Raw genomic sequence first — 20060 nt, 5'->3', positions numbered from 1 at the left:
ATTGCAGTGGCCTCTCTTGTTGAGGAGCACGGGCTCTCGGCACGCGGGCTCAGTGTTGTGGCTCGCGGACTCCAGAGCGCAGGCTCAGCAGTTATGGCACATGGGCTCAGTTGCTCCGCAGCATGTGGGATCCTCCCTGACCAGGGCTCAAACCCGTGTCCCCCACACTGTCAGGCGGACTCTTAACCACTGCGCCACCAGGGAAGCCCCAGGTCTACTTAGTTTTTACCTAACATCCTCTTTCTGTTCCAGGATCCCACAGTAAATTTAGTTGTTCTCCCTGGGCGCCTACTGGCTGTGGCAGTTTCTCAGACTTTCCTTGTCTTCGGTGACCTTGATGGTTTTGAGTGCTGGTCAGGACATCCTGTAGCCTGTTCCTCTGTTGGGATTTGTCTGGTGGGGTTGTGGGTTTCAGAGAGGTACAGTGCCCTTCTCGTTGCAAATGTCAAGGGTGAATGCCCTCAACATGGCTCACCACTGTGACCCTGGCCCTGGTCACTGGGCGGTGAGCCTTTCCATTCTCTGCTCATTGGAAGGAAGTCAGTATTGGCCATCCATGATTAAGCAGTGGGGGGTTGTGCTCCCTTCGTTGAAGGTAGAACATCTACATAAATTATTTGGAATTCTTCTGTATGGAATATTTGACTCTTCCATTTATTTATTTATTCTGTCATTTGTATCAATATGGACTCATGGATACATATTTATTTTTATTGTGGTTATACACATAACATAAAATTTACCATTTTAATTGTTTTAAGTGCACAGCTCAGTGACATTAGCACATTCACATTGTTGTGCAACTATCACTACTATCTGTCTCCAGAACTTTCTCATCTTGTAAAACTGAAACTCTGTCCCCATTAAACACTAACTCCCCACCCCCTACCCCAGCCCCTGGCAACAGCCATTCTACTTTCTGTCTCTATTAATTTGACTACTTTAGGGATGGTATATAAATGGAATCATTCGGTATTTGTCTTTTTATAACTGGCTTATTTCACTAAGCACGATGTCCTCAAGGTTCATCCATGTTGTATTAGGTGTTAGAATTTCCTTCCTTTTTAAGGCTGGCTAATAATAATTCCATTGTATATTGTATTAGGGTTCTCCAGAGAAATCAATTATATATATAATATAACAAATATATGTAGGGCTTCCCTGGTGGCACAGTGGTTAAGAATCCGCCTGCCAATTGCAGGGGACACAGGTTTGACCCCTGGTCTGGGAAGATCCCACATGCCACAGAGCAACTAAGCCTGTGCACCACAACTACTGAGCCTGCTCTCTAGAGCCCGGAAGCCACAACTACTGAAGCCCGCACGCCTAGAGCCTGTGCTCTGCAACAAGAGAAGCCACCGCAATGAGAAGCCCGTGCACCGCAACGAAGAGTAGCCCCCGCTCGCTGCAACTAGAGAAAGCCCGCGCTCAGCAACAAAGACCCAACTCAGCCAAAAATAAATAAATTAATAAATTTTAAAAAATATATATGTAAAATATATAGAGATGAGATTTTAATTATTTATTTATTTATTAATTGAGGTATAAGATGGGGAGATTTATTATAGAAATTGACATGTGATTATGAAGGCGGAGAAGATCTGCTGTCTGCAAGCTGCAGGCCCAGGAAGCCAGTGGTGTAATTCAGTCTGAGTCTGAAGGCTGAGAACCAGGAGCGCTGATGTCCGAGGGTAGGAAAGGATGAATGTCCCAGATCAGGCAAAGAGACAATTAGCTTGTCCTCTGCCTTTTTGTTCTACCTGGGCCCTCAACAGATTGGATGATGCCCACCTGCACTGGGGAGGGCAATCTTTCTTACTTGTGTTCAGATTCAACACCAGTCTCCTCCAGACACACTATCCCAGTCACACCCAGCTATCTGGGTGCCCTTAGCCTAGCCAAGTGGACACATAATATTAACCATCATGTATATATATATACACACACGCACCACATTTTGTTTATCCAACTATCCACTGACGGACATTTGGGTTTTTTTCTACTTTTTAACTCCTGTGAATAACACTGCTATGAACACGGGTATGCAAATACGTGTTCGAGGCCCTGCTTTTGATTCTTTGGGGAATAGGCCCAGAACTGCAATTGCTGGGTCACATGGTAATTCTATGCCTACTTTTTCTAGGAACCTCTGTACTGCCTTCCACCAGTCTACATTCCCACCAACAGTGCACAAGGGTTCCAATTTCTCCACATCCTCACCAACACTTCTTTTTTAAAAATATGGAATGCTTCACAAATTTGTGTGTCATCCTTGCGCAGGGGCCATGCTAATTTTCTCTGTATTGTTCCAATTTTAGTATCTGTGCTGCCGAAGTGAGCACTCACCAGCACTTCTTGTTTTCTGTTTTCTGATAGTGGCCATCCTGATGGGTGTGAGGTGGTGTCTCGCTGTGCTGTTGATTTGCATTCCCTGATGATCAGTGATGCTGAGCATCTTGTCAGGTGCTTGTTGGCCGTGTGTGTTTCTTCTTTGGAGAAAGGTCTATCAAGTTCTTTGCCCATTTTTTGAATTAGGTTGTTTAATTTTGGTGTTGAATTGTAGGAGTTCTTTACATTTTCTGGATATTAATCCCTTATCAGATATAAGATTTGCAAATATCTTCTCCCATCCTGTGGGTTGCCTTTTCTCTCTGTTGATGGTGTGCTTTAACGCACAATGATATTTACCTTATACTTTGGTTATAACCCAATACGACTTGACTTATTTTCTTTCTCACATTGTTCCAGCTTGGGCCCCTGGAAACTCTGTCAGGTGGCTGGGTTTACTTTCTTTATTCTTCTAATTGTATTGAGGTATAACTCACGTACAGCACTGTATAAATTTAAGGTGCACAGCATAATGACTTGATGTACATGCGTCATGAACTGATCACCACAATAAGTTTGGTGAACATCTGTCATCTCGTATAGGTACAAAATTAAAGAAATAGAAAAAAATTTTTTCCTTGTGATGGGAACTCAGGATTTACCCTCTTAACGACTTTCATATATAACATACAGTGTTAATTACATTAATCACGTTGTACATTACATCCATAGTACTTATTTTTCTTATAACTGGAAGTTTCTACCCTTTGACTGCCTTCCTCCAACTCCTCTTCCCCCTACCTGGGTTTACCTTTATTTTTTTTTAATTAAAAAAAATTATTTATTTATTTGGTTGCGCTGGGTCTCAGTTGTGGCAGGTAAGCTCCTTAGTTGCAGCTCGCCTGCTCCTTAGTTGCGGCACGTGGGCTCCTTAGTTGCGGCATGCGGACTTCTTAGTTGCAGCATGCACGTGGGATCTAGTTCCCTGACCAGGGATCCAGTCCGGGCCCCGGCATTGGGAGCATGGGGTCTTAGCCACTGCACCACCAGGGAAGTCCCGGGTTTACCTTTATTATGTTACTTTCTGCTTCCTAGCTATGCTGCCTTTCTTTTATTTTTTATTTTTATTTTTAATTTTTGGCTGCACTGTGCAGCTTGCCGGACCTTAGTTCCCTGACCAGGGATTGAACCTATGCCCTTGGTAGTGAGAGAACAGAGTCTTAACCACTGGACCGCCAGGGAATGCCCCCCTATGCTGCCTTTCTTATGCTTCCTTCTCGCTTCCTATATTCTATTAGGTTCATTACATTTTCTTTAGTCTTTTTTCCTTCCACAGATGTGGAAGTTATAAAACCTATTTCTAGTCTTTTAGTGGTTATCTTAAGAGTTTCACATTACTTTTTTTAAAAAATAAATTTATTTATTTGTTTATTTTTGGCTGCGTTGGGTCTTCGTTGCTGCGCATGGGCTTTCTCTAGAGGCAGCGAGTGGGGGCTACTCTTCGTTGCGGTGCACAGGCTTCTCATTGCGGTGGCTTCTCTTATTGAGGAGCTCGAGCTCTAGGCACTCGGGCTTCAGTAGTTGCAGCACGTGGGCTCAGTAGTTGTGGCTCACAGGCTCTAGAGCGCAGGCTCAGTAGCTGTGGCGCATGGGCTTAGTTGCTCTGCGGCACGTGGGGTCTTCCCCAGACCAGGGCTCGAACCCGTGTCCCCTGCATTGGCAGGCGGATTCTTAACCACTGCGCCACCAGGGAAGTCCCCACATTACATTTTTTTTTTTAAAGATTTATTGATTGATTGATTGATTGATTGCTTGCTATGTTGGGTCTTCGTTTCTGTGCTAGGGCTTTCTCTAGCTGCAGCAAGCGGGGGCCACTCTTCATCGCGGTGCGTGGGCCTCTCACTATCGCGGCCTCTCTTGTTGTGGAGCACAGGCTCCAGACGCGCAGGCTCAGCAGTTGTGGTTCACGGGCCCAGTTGCTCCACGGCATGTGGGATCCTCCCAGACCAGGGCTCGAACCTGTGTCCCCTGCATCGGCAGGCAGATTCTCAACCACTGCGCCACCAGGGAAGCCCCCCACATTACATTTTAATCTCAGTCACTAGCCCTGGCCATTTCCTGAACACTACCGGATCTTACACTTGCATCCCTCCCCTCTTCCATGGCTGGTGGTCCAGGGTTTGGGTTTCTTTGACACTCCTTATCCAGGCTGAGCTGCCCCCAAGCAGGCCCTGTGACAACGGCTCAAGATGGGGCCACGCAGCCTTTCCGTGGGCGCAGGAAGTAAGACGGGACAGAAGGGGGCAGTCCCAGAGCTGGGCAGGGGCTTTGGGCAGGGGGCTCAGTCCACCGGGACCTGGGAAGACTGTGTCACGGTGCAGCCGTGTCACCCGCGAGCGAGGAGGCTGGGGGGCTGCGGCAGAACCCAGGTGTCAGCCCCCACGTGGCCGCCCCAGCTGGCCAAGTGAACCTCAGGCGGAGGCTGCGGGAAGAAGGGAGGGGTCTGAGAAGCTCCGTGCCTACCCACCCCCCGCCCCGCCATGCTCCAGCCCCTCGAGGGAGCCCCCAGCCCAGCCGTGCTCGCCTGATTCCTGCCAGCACTGCCACCAGGTCCCTCTGTCCACCCATGTCAGGCCCAGCTTGTTCTCAGCAGGGTCGGCTGCAGCTTACCTGGGTTGTCGGCCTAGTGGCCACGGCGGGAGGGGGGCCTGAGGGGGACAAATGTTGGCTCCAGTTGGGGCGAGGTCTGTGCACTGTGCTCCCCTGGGGTGGCAGTTCTGGGCCCAGCCCTTCACAGGGAGAGCCGAGCAGGACCTGAAGGCCAGAATTCCCGAGGAGTTGGCGTCACCCACCCGGACGTCCCGCCCACATGTCAAGGCCCCTGCTGTCCCGCCAGGGCTTGACTTTGATGGGCAACAGGTGTCATTGAAGGTCAGCCACTCTGACACTCAAGTCCTGGGCTTGGGACTGCGGTTCTCTGCCCTCCACTGTCGGGGAGCAGAGACCTGTAGGCAACCAGAGACCCAGCGCTCAGCACAGTAACACCCGGCGTTCACACCCACACTCACACCCACTCCCACTGTCACACCCAACCCACGTTCACACCCATGTTCACACCCACACCCACGCTCACACCCACGTTCACACTCACACCAATGCCCACACCCACGCTAACACCCCCACCCACACTCACGCTCACACCCGCACTCACACCCACTCCCACGCTCACACTCACACTCACACGCTCACCCCGGCTTTCAAGTCCCCACTCCTGACCCACCCTCCACCTTGGTGACTTTGTGTGGAGCATCGTGTGTGGGCAGCAGCCACTGGGCCTCTCATCCCCTTCCAGTGTGACCCACCGCAGGGACAATCCCCACGCCTGGCGCCTTGTGGCATCTGGGCAGCGAGGGACCCATCTCCAAAGCCCATCTGGTTGCAGCCTGGGTTGTCCGGAAGCAGCCCCCGAGGTGGGGTCTGGGGTACAGGCCGTGGGCTAGGGGTAAAGTCCAGCTGTCCTGTAAGAAGCCTCGGGCCAGCCAGCAGGCTCTGGAACAAGCACCCTTCAGAATGTCCCACATGGGGCCACAGTGGTCGGTGAGCTGCGTCTGCACCTGAGGCCCCCCGGAGGTGTGGGGCTTGCAGTATCTTCTTACTGGGGACCCCAGTGGCAGTGTCTGTGGGTGTCTTCTCTTCTCCGGGAGGGGATGACTGGTCTGCCCCGTGTGAGGGGAATGGGGCACTGAGGGAGGGGCTGGGGGCTCCCTGCTGCGCACACGAACTTTCCCCTCCCCCTGGCCTGGGGTTTCAGTCTGCGAGTTCAGCCGTTCTCTTAGGAGAGCCCATGGTTCCGTCCAGACCCGTCCGGAGAACACACTGCGTGCCCTGCCGTGGGGTAGGGCGGCCCTGGGGGCCCGCGCACGGATGCCCGGGTGCTGGCAGCCCACTGCTCTGGCCTTCCTGGGTCCCGCCCTTGGTCACCCTCTGACCTGATTAAGGCTCTGCAGAGAAACGACCAATGGGAGAGAGCGGGAGGGAGGGAGACTGACTTATTTTAAGGAACTGGCTCATGTGGTTGTGGCTTGTCCAGCAGCTAGAGACCCAGGGAGGTGCCGAGGCTGCAGCTCAGGGCCAGAGGTGGTGTACAGCAGGACTCCTTCTTCCTGGCGACCTCAGGCTTTTCTCTTAAGGCCTTCCGCTCTTCGGATGAGACCCACCCACATTATCAGGGTCATCTGCTTTACTCAGATCTACACATTTCCATGTTAATCACATGGAAAAATCCCTTCATGAGCCCCACCTTCACTGCAGCATTATTCACAGTAGCCAAGAGGTGGAAGCAACCTAAATGTCCATAGATTGATGGATAAACAAAACGTGGTCTGTTCATCCAATGAAATATTATTCAACCTTAAGAAAGAAATTCTGACACCTGCTAAAACACGGATGCACCTAGAGGACATGATGCTGAGTGAAATAAGCCAGACACAAAAGGACAAATACCGTCTGATGCCACTCATACGAGGTCCCTAGGGGAGTCAAATCCGTACAGAAAAGCAGGAGGGTGGGTGTCGGGCTGGGGAGTGAGTGTTTAATGGGGACAGAGTTTCGGTTTGGGAAGGTGGAAAGTTCTGGAGATCTACTGCCTAACAAGGCCCGTGTAGTTTACGCTACTGAACTGCTACTGAACACTTAAAAATGGTTAAGATGGTTAACTTTATGTTATGTGCTTTGTACCACAAACAATACAAAAAAGAACAAAAGAAAAGATTGTGGTTCATAACAGATGTTCAGTACATGTTAGTTCCCTTTTCTGAGTAATATTTTACGCTAATTTCACCACTGTAATCAATACATATATGAAAAAACACACCTTCACAGCAACACCTAGACTAGTGTTTGGGCAAACACCTGGGCTTGTAGCCTGGCCAACGGGATGCAAAACTGACCCTCACACCCTCCTTCTCCGCAGGCCCTTGCCCTCCCCGCACCCCCTGCCCCACTGCCGTCGTGCGGCAGCCCGCACCAGCCTTCTTCTTCTCCAGCTGTGGTCTGGGCGTATAGATGCGACTAGTTTCCTTGAAATGGTCTGGGGATTTTTGAGGGAAGGGGTGGGAAAGTCTTTTCTCACCGTCTGAAGCCACGGCCCGGAGCAGCCAGGACAAAGGTAGGGCGCCCAGAGCCGGCTTCTTCTTCCATCCCGGCCCGGGGCCGCTGGCCCGGTGCCCGCTGGAGCCATTTTGTCCCCGTCAGCACAAATCTTGCGGCCTCAGCAGCTGTCCTGGGCCTCAGCAGGAAATGTCCCTGTGGCTTCCATATTCTGGCAGGCTGAGGGCCAGCCAGGCCGGTGGGGTACAGGGCATACCTCGCCTGCTCAGATTCGTCAGGTGGTCATGGGGCCGAGGCAGATGTGTGTCGGCGTGCGTGACTCTGGGGGCCATGCACGGGGGTGAAGGGAACTAGTGGGGGCCTGTCTGTGACTATCGCTGGGGGCAGGAGCTGGAGGGGGGATGGAAGGAGCCCCCTCCGCCCCAGCTTGTAATCACAGACCTCCGAGTGCCGTGGCCAGGCCAGCAGGTCACTGCCCCGACGGGAGCACCGGGACCTGGGCCTGGTGTCGGGAGCCGGAGCCGCTGCCCCAGGTCGGGGTGGCAGCGGCTGTGTGTGTCCGAGGGCTGTGTGTGTGTCCGAGGGCAGGGGTGTGTGTGCTGCGGTGGCGTCTTGTTACTAAACAGCCAGGCCACGGGGCTCCCTCGGGGGCCAGCTTTGCTCTTCTGAGCGGAAGGGGGTCAGGTTTCCCTGAGAATAGCCCCTGACCGCCCAGAGGACACCTGGCTTGGCCTCCCCATGGCCAGTCCGGCCCCCTGGTCCTGTCTGCTCCGCCTCCTCTCGCCCCTAGCTCGTGGCCAGCTGTCTTCTCCTGGGACTGTGGACTCCCAGCCCCTTCTGTGCAGGGTGGCCAGAGGGGGATCCCAGTGCATTTGTTTATTGAACCTGTCTTTAGAGGGTGTCTGCAAAGTGCTGGCACCATGCTGGGCCCTGGGTCCTTGGGGATGTGAGGGTGACACCTGGCCAGGGAGGGCCGTCAACAAGAGCCCTCACCAAGCAGTGATGACAGCCCGTGGGGCCTCCCGCTGCACAGTGGGGGAAAGGGGCTCACTGGGGAGAAGGGAACAGCCCCTCTCCTGCCCCGGCCCACGATGTCCATCCTTGCCGTGGCCCAGGGGGCCTTGGCTGGGACCCAGGGTCAGAGAGGGAGCTCTGGGGTGAGGGGCTGCTCAGGCCAGGAAGGGCCACGTGGGGAAGGGCCAAACTGTCCCAAAATAGGGCTGACAGGATCTCCTGGCCATAAAAGGCTCTTGGAATCTGGACCCCAGGGACCCCGGGCAGCTGGGCCCGCTAAAACTCAGCCGCCCCCTCTGCCCCTTGTACTCTGCCCACAGCAGCTCCAGCGCCACCGTGCAGTGTCCCCTCAGCCGGCCACAGACATGGTAAGGCTGCTCCCGGCGCCCGGCAGAGCCCCCGGTGGGCTGGGCTGGGCGGTCCCGCGGGAGCTGGGCGCAGTGCCTGGGGGAGAGAGGACGGGCAGGCCTCTATGCACACGGGGATCAGGCTGGGGCCGTGACCAAAGGTGGGAGGGTCTCTGCGCACCTGAGGAAGACGTCCAATGAGGCTGGGCGGAGAGCGCGGAGTGGGGGGCCCGAGGCCGGGCCCTGCCAGCCACTGGCGCCGCCCTTGCTCTGGGGGCCAGGCCGGAGCAGCCCTTTCGGAAAGCGGCCGGGAACGGTGGCAGGCGGGGTGGCCCGGCCCTGGACTATCCCTCTGGGATTCCAGAACAGGCTAGGGCCTTCACCCTGGCCCCCAGGTCAGGCTCCTCCCCACGCTGGTCCATGGCGTCCCTCCCCTGGCCTCACTGGCTGTCCAGTGCTGCCCCTTCTGCCCTCTCACATGGCTGGCCTGCCCCTGCCTCGAGCGCCGTCCCCTTTGAGTGGCCTCGCGGAGCCCTGCTCCCCCCTCACGACCCACCCCTGTGCCGCCTGGCCTCAAGCCTGCTCTGGGCTGGGGCCGGGGGCCTTGGGCCTCGTGTCCTGGGGCCTCCAGCCTCCCCCGGACTGAGGGGTGGAGGGGCCCCTGGCGAGCCTGGGCCCGTGTCCCCACAGACGGAGCGCCTGACGGCGGAGCAGATCAAGGAGTACGAGGGGGTCTTTGAGATGTTTGACGAGGAGGGCAACAGGGCGGTGAAGACGGACGAGCTGGAGCGGCTCACGAGTCTGCTGGGCATCAACCCCACCAAGAGCGAGCTGGCCTCCATGGCCAAGGACGTGGACAGAGAGAGAGAGGCCGGCCAGGGGCAGCCGGGGGGCGGTGTCAGCTGGGTGTGAGTGGGGAGGGGCTCGCCGCCCTCACTCGGGCACCTGCCGCTTGCTCCCTGCAGAGAAAGCGTTCTTCAACTGCGAGGGCTTCCTGGCGCTGATGGGCGTGTACTGGGAGAAGGCCCAGAACCAGGAGAGTGAGCTCAGGGCGGCCTTCCGCATCTTCGACAAGGAGGGCAAGAGCTACATCGACTGGGGCACGCTCAAGTAGGGCCTGGCCCGGGCGCGGGGGTGGCGGGCCCCCCGCTTGCTGCAGCTCAGTGCCGACTCCGCAGGTACGTGCTCACGCGTGCGGGCGAGCCCCTCCGCGAGGTGGAGGCCGAGCAGATGATGAAGGAAGCCGACAAGGAGGCCGAGCAGATGATGAAGGAAGCCGACAAGGACGGGGACGGGACCATCGACTACGAGGGTGAGTGGGGGATGGGCCTGGGAGCCCGGTGGCCGGGTCGGGCCAGGCTGCTGACTTGTCCCTCTGCTCTCAGAGTTCGTGGCCATGATGACTGGGGAGTCCTTCAAGCTGGTCCAGTAGGAGCAGCCACTGCGGCCATGGGAAGCCCGCTGCCTGCTGCCATCACCCTGCTGCCCACCCTGCCATCCACCCCATGCCAGCTCCGTGGCCAATAAACGCTCCAGCCAGACTCGTGTGTGCCTCACTGTCACAAGGCTGGAAAAAGGGGATGCAAAGCTGTGGGTCTGGAGAAGGGAGAGGGTTCTCCTGAGCTGCCCATCACACTTGGGCCATCACTTCTGTGGGACACCTGACACTGCCTACAGCCCAGCTCTGGGCTCCGGACACCAGCCGGAAGGCCAGGCTGGGCATAGGTTGAGGACCACCTACTCACACTGCCTGCCTGCCCTGGGAGGCGGCTGCCCGAGGGCCCCTCCCGGAGCTCTTTCCTCCATACGGAGATCACTTAGATAGAAACTTTATTCTCTCTCCAAAAAGCTGTAGACATCACAGCAGGCCCTGAGCCCTGAGGCTTAGGTCCGTGGGGCCTCATCTGGGCTGAGGGCCTGCTGGGCCTGGGCCAGGGGCCAGGGCTGAACGTAGCAGTGTGTGTGTGTGTGTGTGTGTGTGTGTGTGTGTGTGTGTGGCCAACACAGGGCCGGCTGGCTCAGATGCCCAGCGTTACATAGCAACGAGGCCAGGGCTGCAGCAATGTGCCGGATGGCTGGCCTTCCTTGGGGGGGGGGGGAAGGATGGTGAGGGTGGGCTGGGGTGCCCTTGCACAGTCCCCTGTGAGCACAGAGTGGCTGATGGCATCGGGAGGCTCGGGGGAGCTTTCCTGCCCCTTCCGGGGGCACCAGGGCTACAGCCAGGGGTGTTGGGCATTGCGGCCCCACTCCTGGGGCCCTGGAGGGGGCTCTAGGCATGAGGCCTCAGGAAGGGGGCTGGTCTCCTAGGAGTGGGGTGGCTCTTCCTGTCTGGTTTTAGTCATCTTGACGGCCTCTTCGTAGGAGGGCGGCAGCTCAGGGGCATACAGGCTGTAGGCGGGAGGGGTCATAGGGTCGAGGTCCAGCTCCCCAAAGGGCAGGGGCAGCCGCATGCCCAGCGGGTACTGCACGGAGCTGTAGGCTGCAGGGAACCAGAATGGGTTTGTGGGGATGGGTGGGTCTGGCCCCCACCAGTCCCCCGCCGCCCCTTCAGGCAGGTGGGCCGCCGGGTGAGGTCTGCCGGCACTCACATGACACAGTGCTGTGCATGGGGCTGTCACTGTCCGCAGGGATGGCTGTCGGGTCGCAAGGCTCAGGTGCTGATGGCAGGTGTGGCTGGGCGTGCGCCCGCTTCCGGAGACAGCAGAACCGGACACAGCTGGCCGTGACCCCACACAGCAGGAGCAGGACGACAGTGAGCAGGATAAGCCTGGGCGGGGAGGAGCCAGACCCGCCGCTGGACTGACCCCTGGCCACTGGGCGTCCGCTCCCTGGGGGCAGTCACAGCTCAGCTGCCCAAGACAAGGCAATGGATAGGATAAAAGACAACCAGGGACTCTCTCTCCAGGCCGGAGACCTCCTGCTGGCCAGGGCTGGGCCTGAGGAGCTGGCCCGGCCTGGCCTCCTGCTGCTGGCCTGCGCTGGCCGTCTCTCCAGGGCTGGCCACAAGTGGCCTTGGGCTTACTCCCAGGACACACTGTCCCAGACCGGCTGCACAGTCCTGTGCCCAGACCAATGACCAAGTTCACAGGGGCCTCCCACAGGGGCGGGGAGCGAGGGAGTGGGAGGTGGGCAAGCAGGCTATAGGGCAAGTCCTGCCAAGGGCCCCGGGGGTGTCCCTAGCCATGGGGAACTCAGGCAGGACCCATGCAGGAGGTCGCCCCTGGTGCTGGGGGAGGAGGCTGGGGTCGGCATGCCAGGCTCTGCGGGCCCCAGCGCCTTCCCGCCAGCGGCCCCGGAGGGGGACAATGCTGGCGACTCCTCGGCCGTGGAACCAGGCGGGGTGGGGGTCTGGTGGGCCTGGCCCGGGGGAGAACCGTCGCACCCGGCTGCGCGCCGCGGCCTCCACTTACCCCACGTGCCACAGGCTGCTCCAGCGGGCCTGGGGCGGGCACCTGCGGGGACGGCGGCACCTGGAGCAGGCGAGGCAGGGCCCGGCCGACCGCCCACCCGAGCCTCCCCCAAGGTGGGGCCAGGCCCCCGCTCCCTCCCTCCCCGCCACCACTTACTGATCCGAGGGGTCGCAGCTGCCTTCCGCGAAGCCCAGCGCCACCTGTGGGAACAGGGGTGAGCCCGGGCCAGGGCGCGCCGAGCGCCGCCCCGCCCCGCGGTGCACGAGCACCCCGCGACCCACCTGCGGCAGCGGCAGGAGCGGCGGCAGCAGCAAGAGCCCGCGGTCACCTAGGGCGCCAGCGAACATGCTCAGCGCCGACGGGAAGCGCGAGCCAACTAGCCTCGAGGCTTTATGGAGGCCCCGCCCCCAGGCCCCTCCCAGAGCAAACCCCGCCCCCCGAGACCGCGTCCATTGGAGGGCTCGCCCTGTAGCCACGCCCATGTGCCTCGCCCCAACCCTCCGCCCAAGGTTAGCCGCGCCCTTTAGCGGCCCCGCCCCCGCAGGCTCTGGGCCGGCCCTAGATTCCCCCGCTACAGGGCCCCGCCCACACAAGCCACGCCCACAAGCCCCACCTCTTGGCCCTCCCCGCAGGTCCGTCTTCTCTGTGTTTCCTCAGCCTAGGGTCGCGGGGTGGGGGACGGTCTCGCCCCGCTGGCTTCTTGCAGTCGGGCTTGGGGTGGACCGGGGCGCACCCTGAACAGTTGTGGCCCGGTCTGCACAGGGTGTGGCCTCGGAGGGTGGCGGCCAGGACACACATGGCCACGCCTCGCACACACCCCGGTGCTCAAGGTAAGGGTTGCAGCAGTCAAGACGCTGGGGCGTTCCTAGCGCGCTGTTCAGCTACATTTAGTGTGCACTCTCGCTGCGGGCGCTCGCTGCCCTCTGCCTTCCGCTCCGCCATCCGGCGCTCAGGCTAAGGGAGGTGGTCAGCACGGCAAGGTGCAGGGTGGTGTGCCTTGTCTGCGGAGAGTGGGAGGAGAAGCTACCCTGTCGTGTTTTTCTTCATTGCACTCAGGACGTACTCCACAAGCATCTCCCCACTGGAGGGGAAGTGACTGCAGCTCCTTGAGGGCAGGGCCTCCTCGGCTAGGCTCTCTCATGCCTGGATCTGCCAGGTACATGATCTCTGTCCTGCCTCTGTCCTGCAGCTGTCCAGCACTTCCAGGCTGTACCATGGCCCCCAGGGCCCCTCCTGCCCACCCTGCTCCAGCCAGGCTGGCTGAGCTTGGCTCCTGGCCGCCCTCTTCCTCCATTCTGCTCTGGAGGCCCGGCTCAGGAGTGGGAGGGAGGGGAATGGGCACTGGTCCAGCCAGCAGGCAGGAGTGCAGGCAGGGCCTTGGGCAGTGAGTACCAGGGCCCGCTGGTTCTAAGCCCTGAGAGCCAGGCCAGGGTTTAGAGGAGAGTGGCCTGCCCCTCCCGCGGGCCTGCCTGGGGGGAGGCAGGGGTAGTGCCCTGCAGGGAGGACCTCCTTCTGGGGCCTGGCCTGGGCTGCAGGACCCTGGCTTCTCTTCTCACCTGGTGAGAAAGCAGCCCCTGTGAGGGCTAGGAAAGGACCTGGGTCTGCCCACCAGACTGAAGTCCTGCAAAATCCTGCTCTGTGGCCACCTGTCACTGGCTCAAGGTTAGGGAGATGGCAGACTTCCAGGCACCAAGGGCACCGAGGAAGTGGGGTGAGGGCTCCAGGCTGGTGTCCTGAAGCCTGTGCCCAGGAAATTCCCCAGATGCACCTTGCCCTCCACTCCTGCCCGGGAAGGCTGTGTGTGCTCGCCTGGCGGCAGGCACGGGGGTGGCTTGGGCCGGCTGGGTGTGCTGAGCTGTACGCAGGGGGCCCGGATGGGTGGGCTTTGTGGGGACAGTGTCTAACCTGCCACTCTCCAGAAGGCAGGGGCTGGGTGCAGGCACTATTCTGAGCTCCCAACAGGGTCTCATGGGCTGGGAGTTGGGGGCTTCTCCCTTGAAGAGCTGGTCAGGACCCAGAAGGCTGAGCCCAGACTCACTTCAGAAAAGTGGAAAACCAAACTCATGGGCTGGGTGTCCCCCGGGCCCTGGCTGGGCTGTGAGGGAGGACACAGTGAGGGCGTGTCCCCGACGTTTGCTCGCTCCTTGCTTGGGGGCATCAGGGACCCTGGAACTTGGGAGGAGCAGGGAGGCCTAAGGGGCCGCCTGGGCTTTGGAGCCTGCCGCCCCCCTCCCTCCCCGCCGGCCTCTCTGGGTGTGGGCTGGTCTCAACTCCAGCCCCGCAAGCCGCCCCCCTCCCCCCTGCCACGCCCAGCTGTTCCCCCAGGGCTCAGGATGCTCCCCTGTCTTCCAGGCCTAGTTCACTGTTTTATGGACTGACTTGCGAGTGGGGGTGAGAAGCAGGGGCTGCCCCCCCGGGGACTCTGTCCCCATCTCTCCTTCACGGCTCACCCCAGGGCTCACCGCGGCCCACACTGCAGGCCTGGATGCACAGGTTCACACAGGGTTTATTGACAGGTCGGCGGGCGCAGCTCTTCCCCCCACCGGGACCTTGAAAGGCTGGGCGGGTGCTGGTGGGGCTGGGGGCTCCGAGGGGCTCAGGCTGGGAGCAGGTTGTGGTCAGGACAGGCCTCATTGCCAGTTCTGAGTGTGGGGCTGGGACAGGAGCCCTTGGCCCCGGACTCACTGGACACAGGGCAGGAGGAGGCGGCCGTGCCTGTGGAGCTGGGGTGCCCCGGCCATGGGGCCATGTGGGGGGCCACCCTTTTGAAGCTGCCCAGCAGGGGATGTCCAGGTCCCAGGCCCCTGGGTGGCTCTGCTGGGTCCACAGACCGGGGGAGGGCTTTGAATGTGGCAGGAAGATCCAAGGGGGCTCCGTGGAGAGACTCCTGTGGCCTCAGGGGCCGGTCACCACCTGCGCTACAAAGAGGACTTTGTAGGTCTCCTTCACGTCCCCCCTGAGCTGCAGCAGGGCTGACACCATGAGTGGGTGGTCCGGCTGGAAGGGGAGAGGCGGGGAAGGAGGGGGACCGTCAGTCAGCTGGCATAGCGGACAGATGTTTTCTGGCCGCGGCGCTGCCCACCTCACCCGCCCAGGGCCCCCCCGCAGTCCCCTCCCTGGGTGGGGGCAGGGCTGTCATCCTGCCCAGCCTGTGGCTTTCGCAGGCTCCCTGGCCGCCGTCCAAGGCACCTACATCAAAGTCGATGGGTGGCACCCAGGAGATGCTGATGGTCTTGGTCTGGCCGCGCTCCACAAAGCCCTTGGAGGGCTCGATGGTGAAGCCCTTGTGCTGCAGGGACGCGATGCCGTCCAGGCTGAACTCGACAGTCTGCAGGCATTGGTGCTGTCAGCAGGTGGGCGGGCACAGCTCCCGGGAGGCAGCGGGGCTGGGGATGAGGGAGCCCAGCACCTGCCCTCTCAGCCCTGACCAGCAGGCTGCCCACCCCACACCTACTGGGGGGCAAGGCCAGGAGGGGCCCGGGTTGCCCAGGCAGTGGTGGATGCAGAGGTGCCAGGCAGGCCAGGGAAGTGCTGGGGTCACCTTCTTCGGGGACAGCTGGGTGGTCCGGATGCAGCCCACCTGCAGTTCTCGGGTGGCAGGCGGGACCGGCGTGTCCGTGCCCAGCTGGACGTAGTCCAGGGTTACCAGGATGGGCTTCAGCTCCTCAGCTTCTGGAGAGGGAGGGCCTGGCTGGGGGCTCAGGGCAGGGGCGGAGTACCACCAAGGGAGTGCGGGAGCTGCCGGGTCAGGCAAGGATAGTGGGCAGGGCTGGGGGAGGACAGCCCGCTTTGGGGGATGGGCCAGGAACGCCGGCCCTACTCGCAGGCCCCCAGGGCCAAGGGTGCCGTCAGGGCAGGACTGGTCCTCCTACTGTCGCCCCCGCCCCCACTGGGGCTCCCAGCACTTCAGGGGTCTCACCCTCTCCGCGCTGGGGGTCGAAGGCAGGCATCACGGTCAGGGACTCCACAGGCACATCCAGGGGGTCTCCGCCCTCCACAAACATCGTGTGCTTGCGGGCCGCGCCCTTCAGGAGGATCTGGTGGGAGATTTTCTGGGGGCAGGAGCACAGCAGCCTCGGTCCGCGAGCCTGCGAATGGGGCTCCGGGAGTGGGCAGTGCTGGGGTGCAGGCCTGTGGGACCCAAGACTCCGGTCTCTCCACCTCATGACCCCCAACCTGACGCAGAGCCCCCAGGCAGCAGGCCTCCAGTGTGGGGCCGTTCGGGGGAGGGCGAGGGCCTCAGACACGCGGACGCGGCGGGTGGGGCCGGGAGCAGGGGTCCAGGCTGGGCTCCTGGAGCCGCACCTTTTCGAAGAGCATGACCTGAAGCCGGTCAGAGAAGTACAGGCTCTCGTGGTCCGGGCTGAAGGTCACGGTGAAGTCCTGCGCCCTGCCCGGCTCCATGACGCCCTCCACCGGGACCACGCTGAACACGCTCTGGCCGCTGTAGTTCTGCGTGCCTGGGGGCAGGGCGGCCTGGCAGGTCCGGCTCCCCCTGCAGCGCCCAGCGCCCCCCAGCCCCGCACCCCCACGCCCCGCACAGTCCCCCGCTTCGACTGGCTCCTCCCCAGCAGCGGTCACCCCCCCAGCCGGCCAAGCTCACCCACGACTTCCGTCCTCTGGGCTGGGGAGGCCAGGAACTGCGGCAGCCGGTGCTGGTCTCCGCTCCTGGTGGAGAGGCTGTCCAACTGCACGGAGAACTTGATGGGCAGCGGGGAATTGTTTTGCAGCTGCAAGGAGCAGGGCTCAGTCACTGGCCAACCGATGGCCAGGCTGCTGCCACCAGGTCTCAGCTCCCTCTGCTGCCCGCGGGCCACACCCTGGGCAGTCAGGCTCAGGCTGGCCTTCAGCCGAACCAGCATCCCTGCCCAGGTTCTTCTCTGCCCTCACCCTCTTCCCCTGAGAGCACCCCATCCCCCCATAAAACATTTCCGGGAGTCCCTGGCCTGGGCTCTGCTATCAGGACCTGGACTAAACCGGGCAAGGAGGCAGGTGCCCTGTGGGTGGCTTCATCCTGAGGTTGGCATGTCCCTCAGACCCTGGGGAAGCAGCGAGAGCCAGGTGTGCCTCTTCCTGCCTGGATTGGGGAGCCCACACGGCCCCTCCCCTGAGCTGTGCCTGAGCTGAGCTCCCCCGATCCCAGGCGGGGCAGCCCACGCAAAGGCCCTGAGGCAGGAGGACGGGAGCAGCGAGGAGGCCGGGCAGCAGAGGGACCGGGGAGGTGGGGGAGGAGGGCGTGCAACCTCAGCTTCTCCGGCTACAGAGGGCCGTGGAGGTGACCGCTGCTGGGGGGTGGGGTGGGAGCGGCCTCCACCCGCACTGGCTCCCTGACCAAGGCAGGGCTGACCCCCTCCTGGGGCACGACCCCTCCCAGGAGGCAGGGCAGGCACCGGGTCCCCACCACGCACTTTACCTTGAAGCCCGCGGAGGTGGATTCTCCGGCGATCGCGTAGCCCATGTTGAGGACGCCTCCTTCAATGGAGCACGTGGTCACGGACGCCACGCCTGTGCCCACGAGGGCCAGGGAGAGCGTGCCTCTCTTGGTGATGACATCCAGCATTTCCTGGGCCTGTGGAGACCACGTCCCTTAGCGTGGAGCAGACACGTGTCAGAGGCAGGTGTGGGAGCTCTGTCTCGGAGCAGCCGGGTCAGGGCGTGCGGGACCTAAGACGGCTTGGAGCTCCCTGGCCTTCTCCTCCTCCTTCCAGCAAGAGGCCAGGGCCCAGGAGGACCAGTGGCTCCCGGGGCCTGGCTGGATGCCTAAGGGCCTGGGCACTTGGCAGGTGTGCAGAGTGGAGAATGGGGCCGTGGAGCCCCAAGGCTGCAGCCCGGCTCAGGGTGGGCCTAGGACTCACCAGGACGCTCTCATGGGGGGAGAAGGACAGCTTCAGGATCCGGGTCTCTCCAGACGCCAGCTTGCTGATGGGGTTCAGCAGGACAAAGGGGCCGTTGGGGTTCAGCACGGAGTACTCAAGCTGATGGCCCAGCGTCAAGGATGGGTGGCAAGTACGGGGCCGCAGCCCTTCACCAGACACCCCTGTACCCCTGCAGCAGGCTGCCTGGGCCGGGTATGGACAAGGATACGTCGAGACCCTCGGGGGAGATGTTCTGGATGGAGACCTTCTTTATGCCGCGGTGTCCTGAAACGGGGGAGTCAGGTCGCTGCCCCAGGCCTGGGGGTGGGGCGTGGGAGCCCAGGCGGTGACGGGGTGCCTGGGTCCCTATGGGTGGGGGATGGTCGTGAGGGGCTGGGCCTGATCAGGACACACCTACAGCGATGTCGCCGAAGTCAGCGATGGTCTTGCCTCTGTCGGACGTCACCACAATGGATGGTGCTACTGCTGGACACCACAGCTCCAGGTACACGGTGTTGTGGGGACTGGGGGCGGCGGGTAGCTGCTGAGGGTGGAGTGGGCGCCGCATGCCCCGCCCTCTCAGTCTGACCCCATGCTGGCCCCGCCCAGATCTGGGGGGTTGCAGAGCGGGGACAGTGCCTTCTTGGCCAACCACGCCCCACCCTGCCCAGAGCACCGCACCTGAAGCTCAGGGGTTCCGTCCCCTTCCTTCCTTTGGTGTCACCACTGGCAACAACACAGGGGACCACAAACTTGTCAAACTTCCCCTGGAAAGATCTGGTCAGCGTGGCCTGCGCAGCCTGGTACTCCTGGGAGCTGCAGTGGAACCGGCAAGGTACTCTCACACCCCTATCCCTAGGCTGCCCCCAGCGGCCCAAGACGCCCCACGCTGCCCTCCATGGAGGGGTCCGTAAGGCCATGCCTGCTCCCCAGGGCCCTGGGCCCTGGGCCAGAGGGTATGGGGTGGCAGCCTTGGGGGGCCACGCTGTGGCCCAGGCTGTGGCTGTCCCAGTTTTGTCTGACCAGCTGGTTTTCTCACCCCTTCCCTGGTTGCTGTGGTGGCCTCTCCCCTCTCCCAGGGTCCAGTCAGGCACCCAACCAGAGAGCCATGTTCCTGGAGCCGCAGGCAAGGGTCCAGGGCTGGCAAGTGGCTCAAGCCCACTGGAGTTCTCTGGAGCTCGTTTGGCAGCTGGGGAGGCTGGGGTTGCTGAGCTGGGAACATGGGAGTCAGGGGCTCAGCATCTCCCCAGCCCCTGGACTGAGGTTGCTCACAGGGACCCTGGGCCCTAGGGCCCCAGGGGAAGGAGGTGAGCAGGTGCCCAGGAAGGCAGCTCCTGGTTCCAGCTGTACCTGAAGCCAGCCCCACCCTGGACTTCCAGTCACAAGGCTCAAAACAGCTCTACTCCAGGTGGGGGAAGTCTCTGTGGGGGGCAGCCTTCTCTCGGACCCACCTGGACGTGAGGTCCTCTTTCTGCAGCTCCGGGGGCTGGGAGGCAGAGGCCTGGAACAGCCGGTCTCGGTTCTGCAGCCGCAGTGTGGAGAAGGACTGTCTCCGCTGGTCCTTCCTCTGGGTGGCCGTGTCCTGTTGGGACTGCGAGGTGGGAGGCCAACAGTGGGGCTTCCCCGGGGACTCTGCTCCCGGCAGACCGCCCAGGGCAGGACCCCAGGGGCCCAAACTCCAAGCGGCGCCCTGGGGGAGACCGCCGGCAGGTGCGGAGACCCCAGTGTCTGTCTTTACCATCCGGGAGACCGAGGCCCGGGGCAGGGCAGGGCGGAGGGCTGGCCGAACTGGGGGTCCTGGTCCCTGTGCCCTGCCCCCAGCCTCACTGCCCTGCCCGCAGGCTGCAGGCCCTGCCCCTCCCCCTGCGCTTGCTATGACAGCACGGGTGCTCAAGGTCAGGACCCAGAGGCCGGGGGAAGTCGCGGGGCTCTCTGCGTCCCCAGGGCGGCAGCAGGCAGGCCCTGGGCTGTCACTGCCCCGCTCTGTTGGACGCCCT

The 20060-nt window shown here is 61.1% G+C and overlaps 3 protein-coding genes across 11 annotated transcripts in view; 1 reads left to right on the top strand and 2 right to left on the bottom strand.

The window, feature by feature from the left end:
- Positions 1-6580: 6580 nt before the first annotated feature.
- On the top strand, positions 6581-10339 carry CALML6 (calmodulin like 6). Its single transcript, XM_082418508.1, has 6 exons — positions 6581-8436; positions 8772-8819; positions 9489-9693; positions 9764-9908; positions 9977-10110; positions 10184-10339. The coding sequence occupies exons 1-6, from the start codon at positions 8176-8178 to the stop codon at positions 10228-10230; spliced, it is 840 nt and encodes a 279-aa protein (XP_082274634.1). The 5' UTR covers positions 6581-8175; the 3' UTR covers positions 10231-10339.
- Positions 10340-10611: 272 nt separating this feature from the next.
- On the bottom strand, positions 10612-12585 carry TMEM52 (transmembrane protein 52). Its single transcript, XM_082418349.1, is given in 7 exon segments — positions 10612-11025; positions 11027-11101; positions 11105-11277; positions 11387-11565; positions 12209-12250; positions 12365-12408; positions 12490-12585. Coding segments are annotated over 7 exon segments (774 nt in total). The 5' UTR covers positions 12556-12585; the 3' UTR covers positions 10612-10830.
- Positions 12586-14694: 2109 nt separating this feature from the next.
- CFAP74 (cilia and flagella associated protein 74) overlaps positions 14695-20060 on the bottom strand; it is an 80549-nt gene continuing 75183 nt past the window's right edge. For 7 of the 9 annotated variants that reach the window (XM_082417615.1, XM_082417618.1, XM_082417622.1 and 4 more), the window contains 12 exons: positions 19515-19654; positions 18745-18879; positions 18478-18587; positions 18293-18348; positions 18064-18183; positions 17622-17777; positions 16812-16938; positions 16514-16668; positions 16128-16260; positions 15750-15880; positions 15402-15536; positions 14695-15205 (listed from right to left, as the gene is read on the bottom strand). In XM_082417615.1, coding sequence (XP_082273741.1) covers positions 15104-15205; positions 15402-15536; positions 15750-15880; positions 16128-16260; positions 16514-16668; positions 16812-16938; positions 17622-17777; positions 18064-18183; positions 18293-18348; positions 18478-18587; positions 18745-18879; positions 19515-19654 — 1500 coding nt within the window. In that variant the 3' untranslated portion in view covers positions 14695-15103. The remainder of the gene's footprint in view (positions 15206-15401; positions 15537-15749; positions 15881-16127; positions 16261-16513; positions 16669-16811; positions 16939-17621; positions 17778-18063; positions 18184-18292; positions 18349-18477; positions 18588-18744; positions 18880-19514; positions 19655-20060) is intronic. The other 2 variants (XM_082417621.1, XM_082417617.1) reach the window with 2 other exon arrangements.

This window comes from Balaenoptera physalus (genome assembly GCF_965194825.1).
Source record: "Balaenoptera physalus genome assembly, chromosome: 1".
Classification (NCBI taxonomy): domain Eukaryota; kingdom Metazoa; phylum Chordata; class Mammalia; order Artiodactyla; family Balaenopteridae; genus Balaenoptera; species Balaenoptera physalus.
Note: the sequence above shows the minus strand (reverse complement) of the source record. Positions and strands in the feature narration are given on the sequence as shown.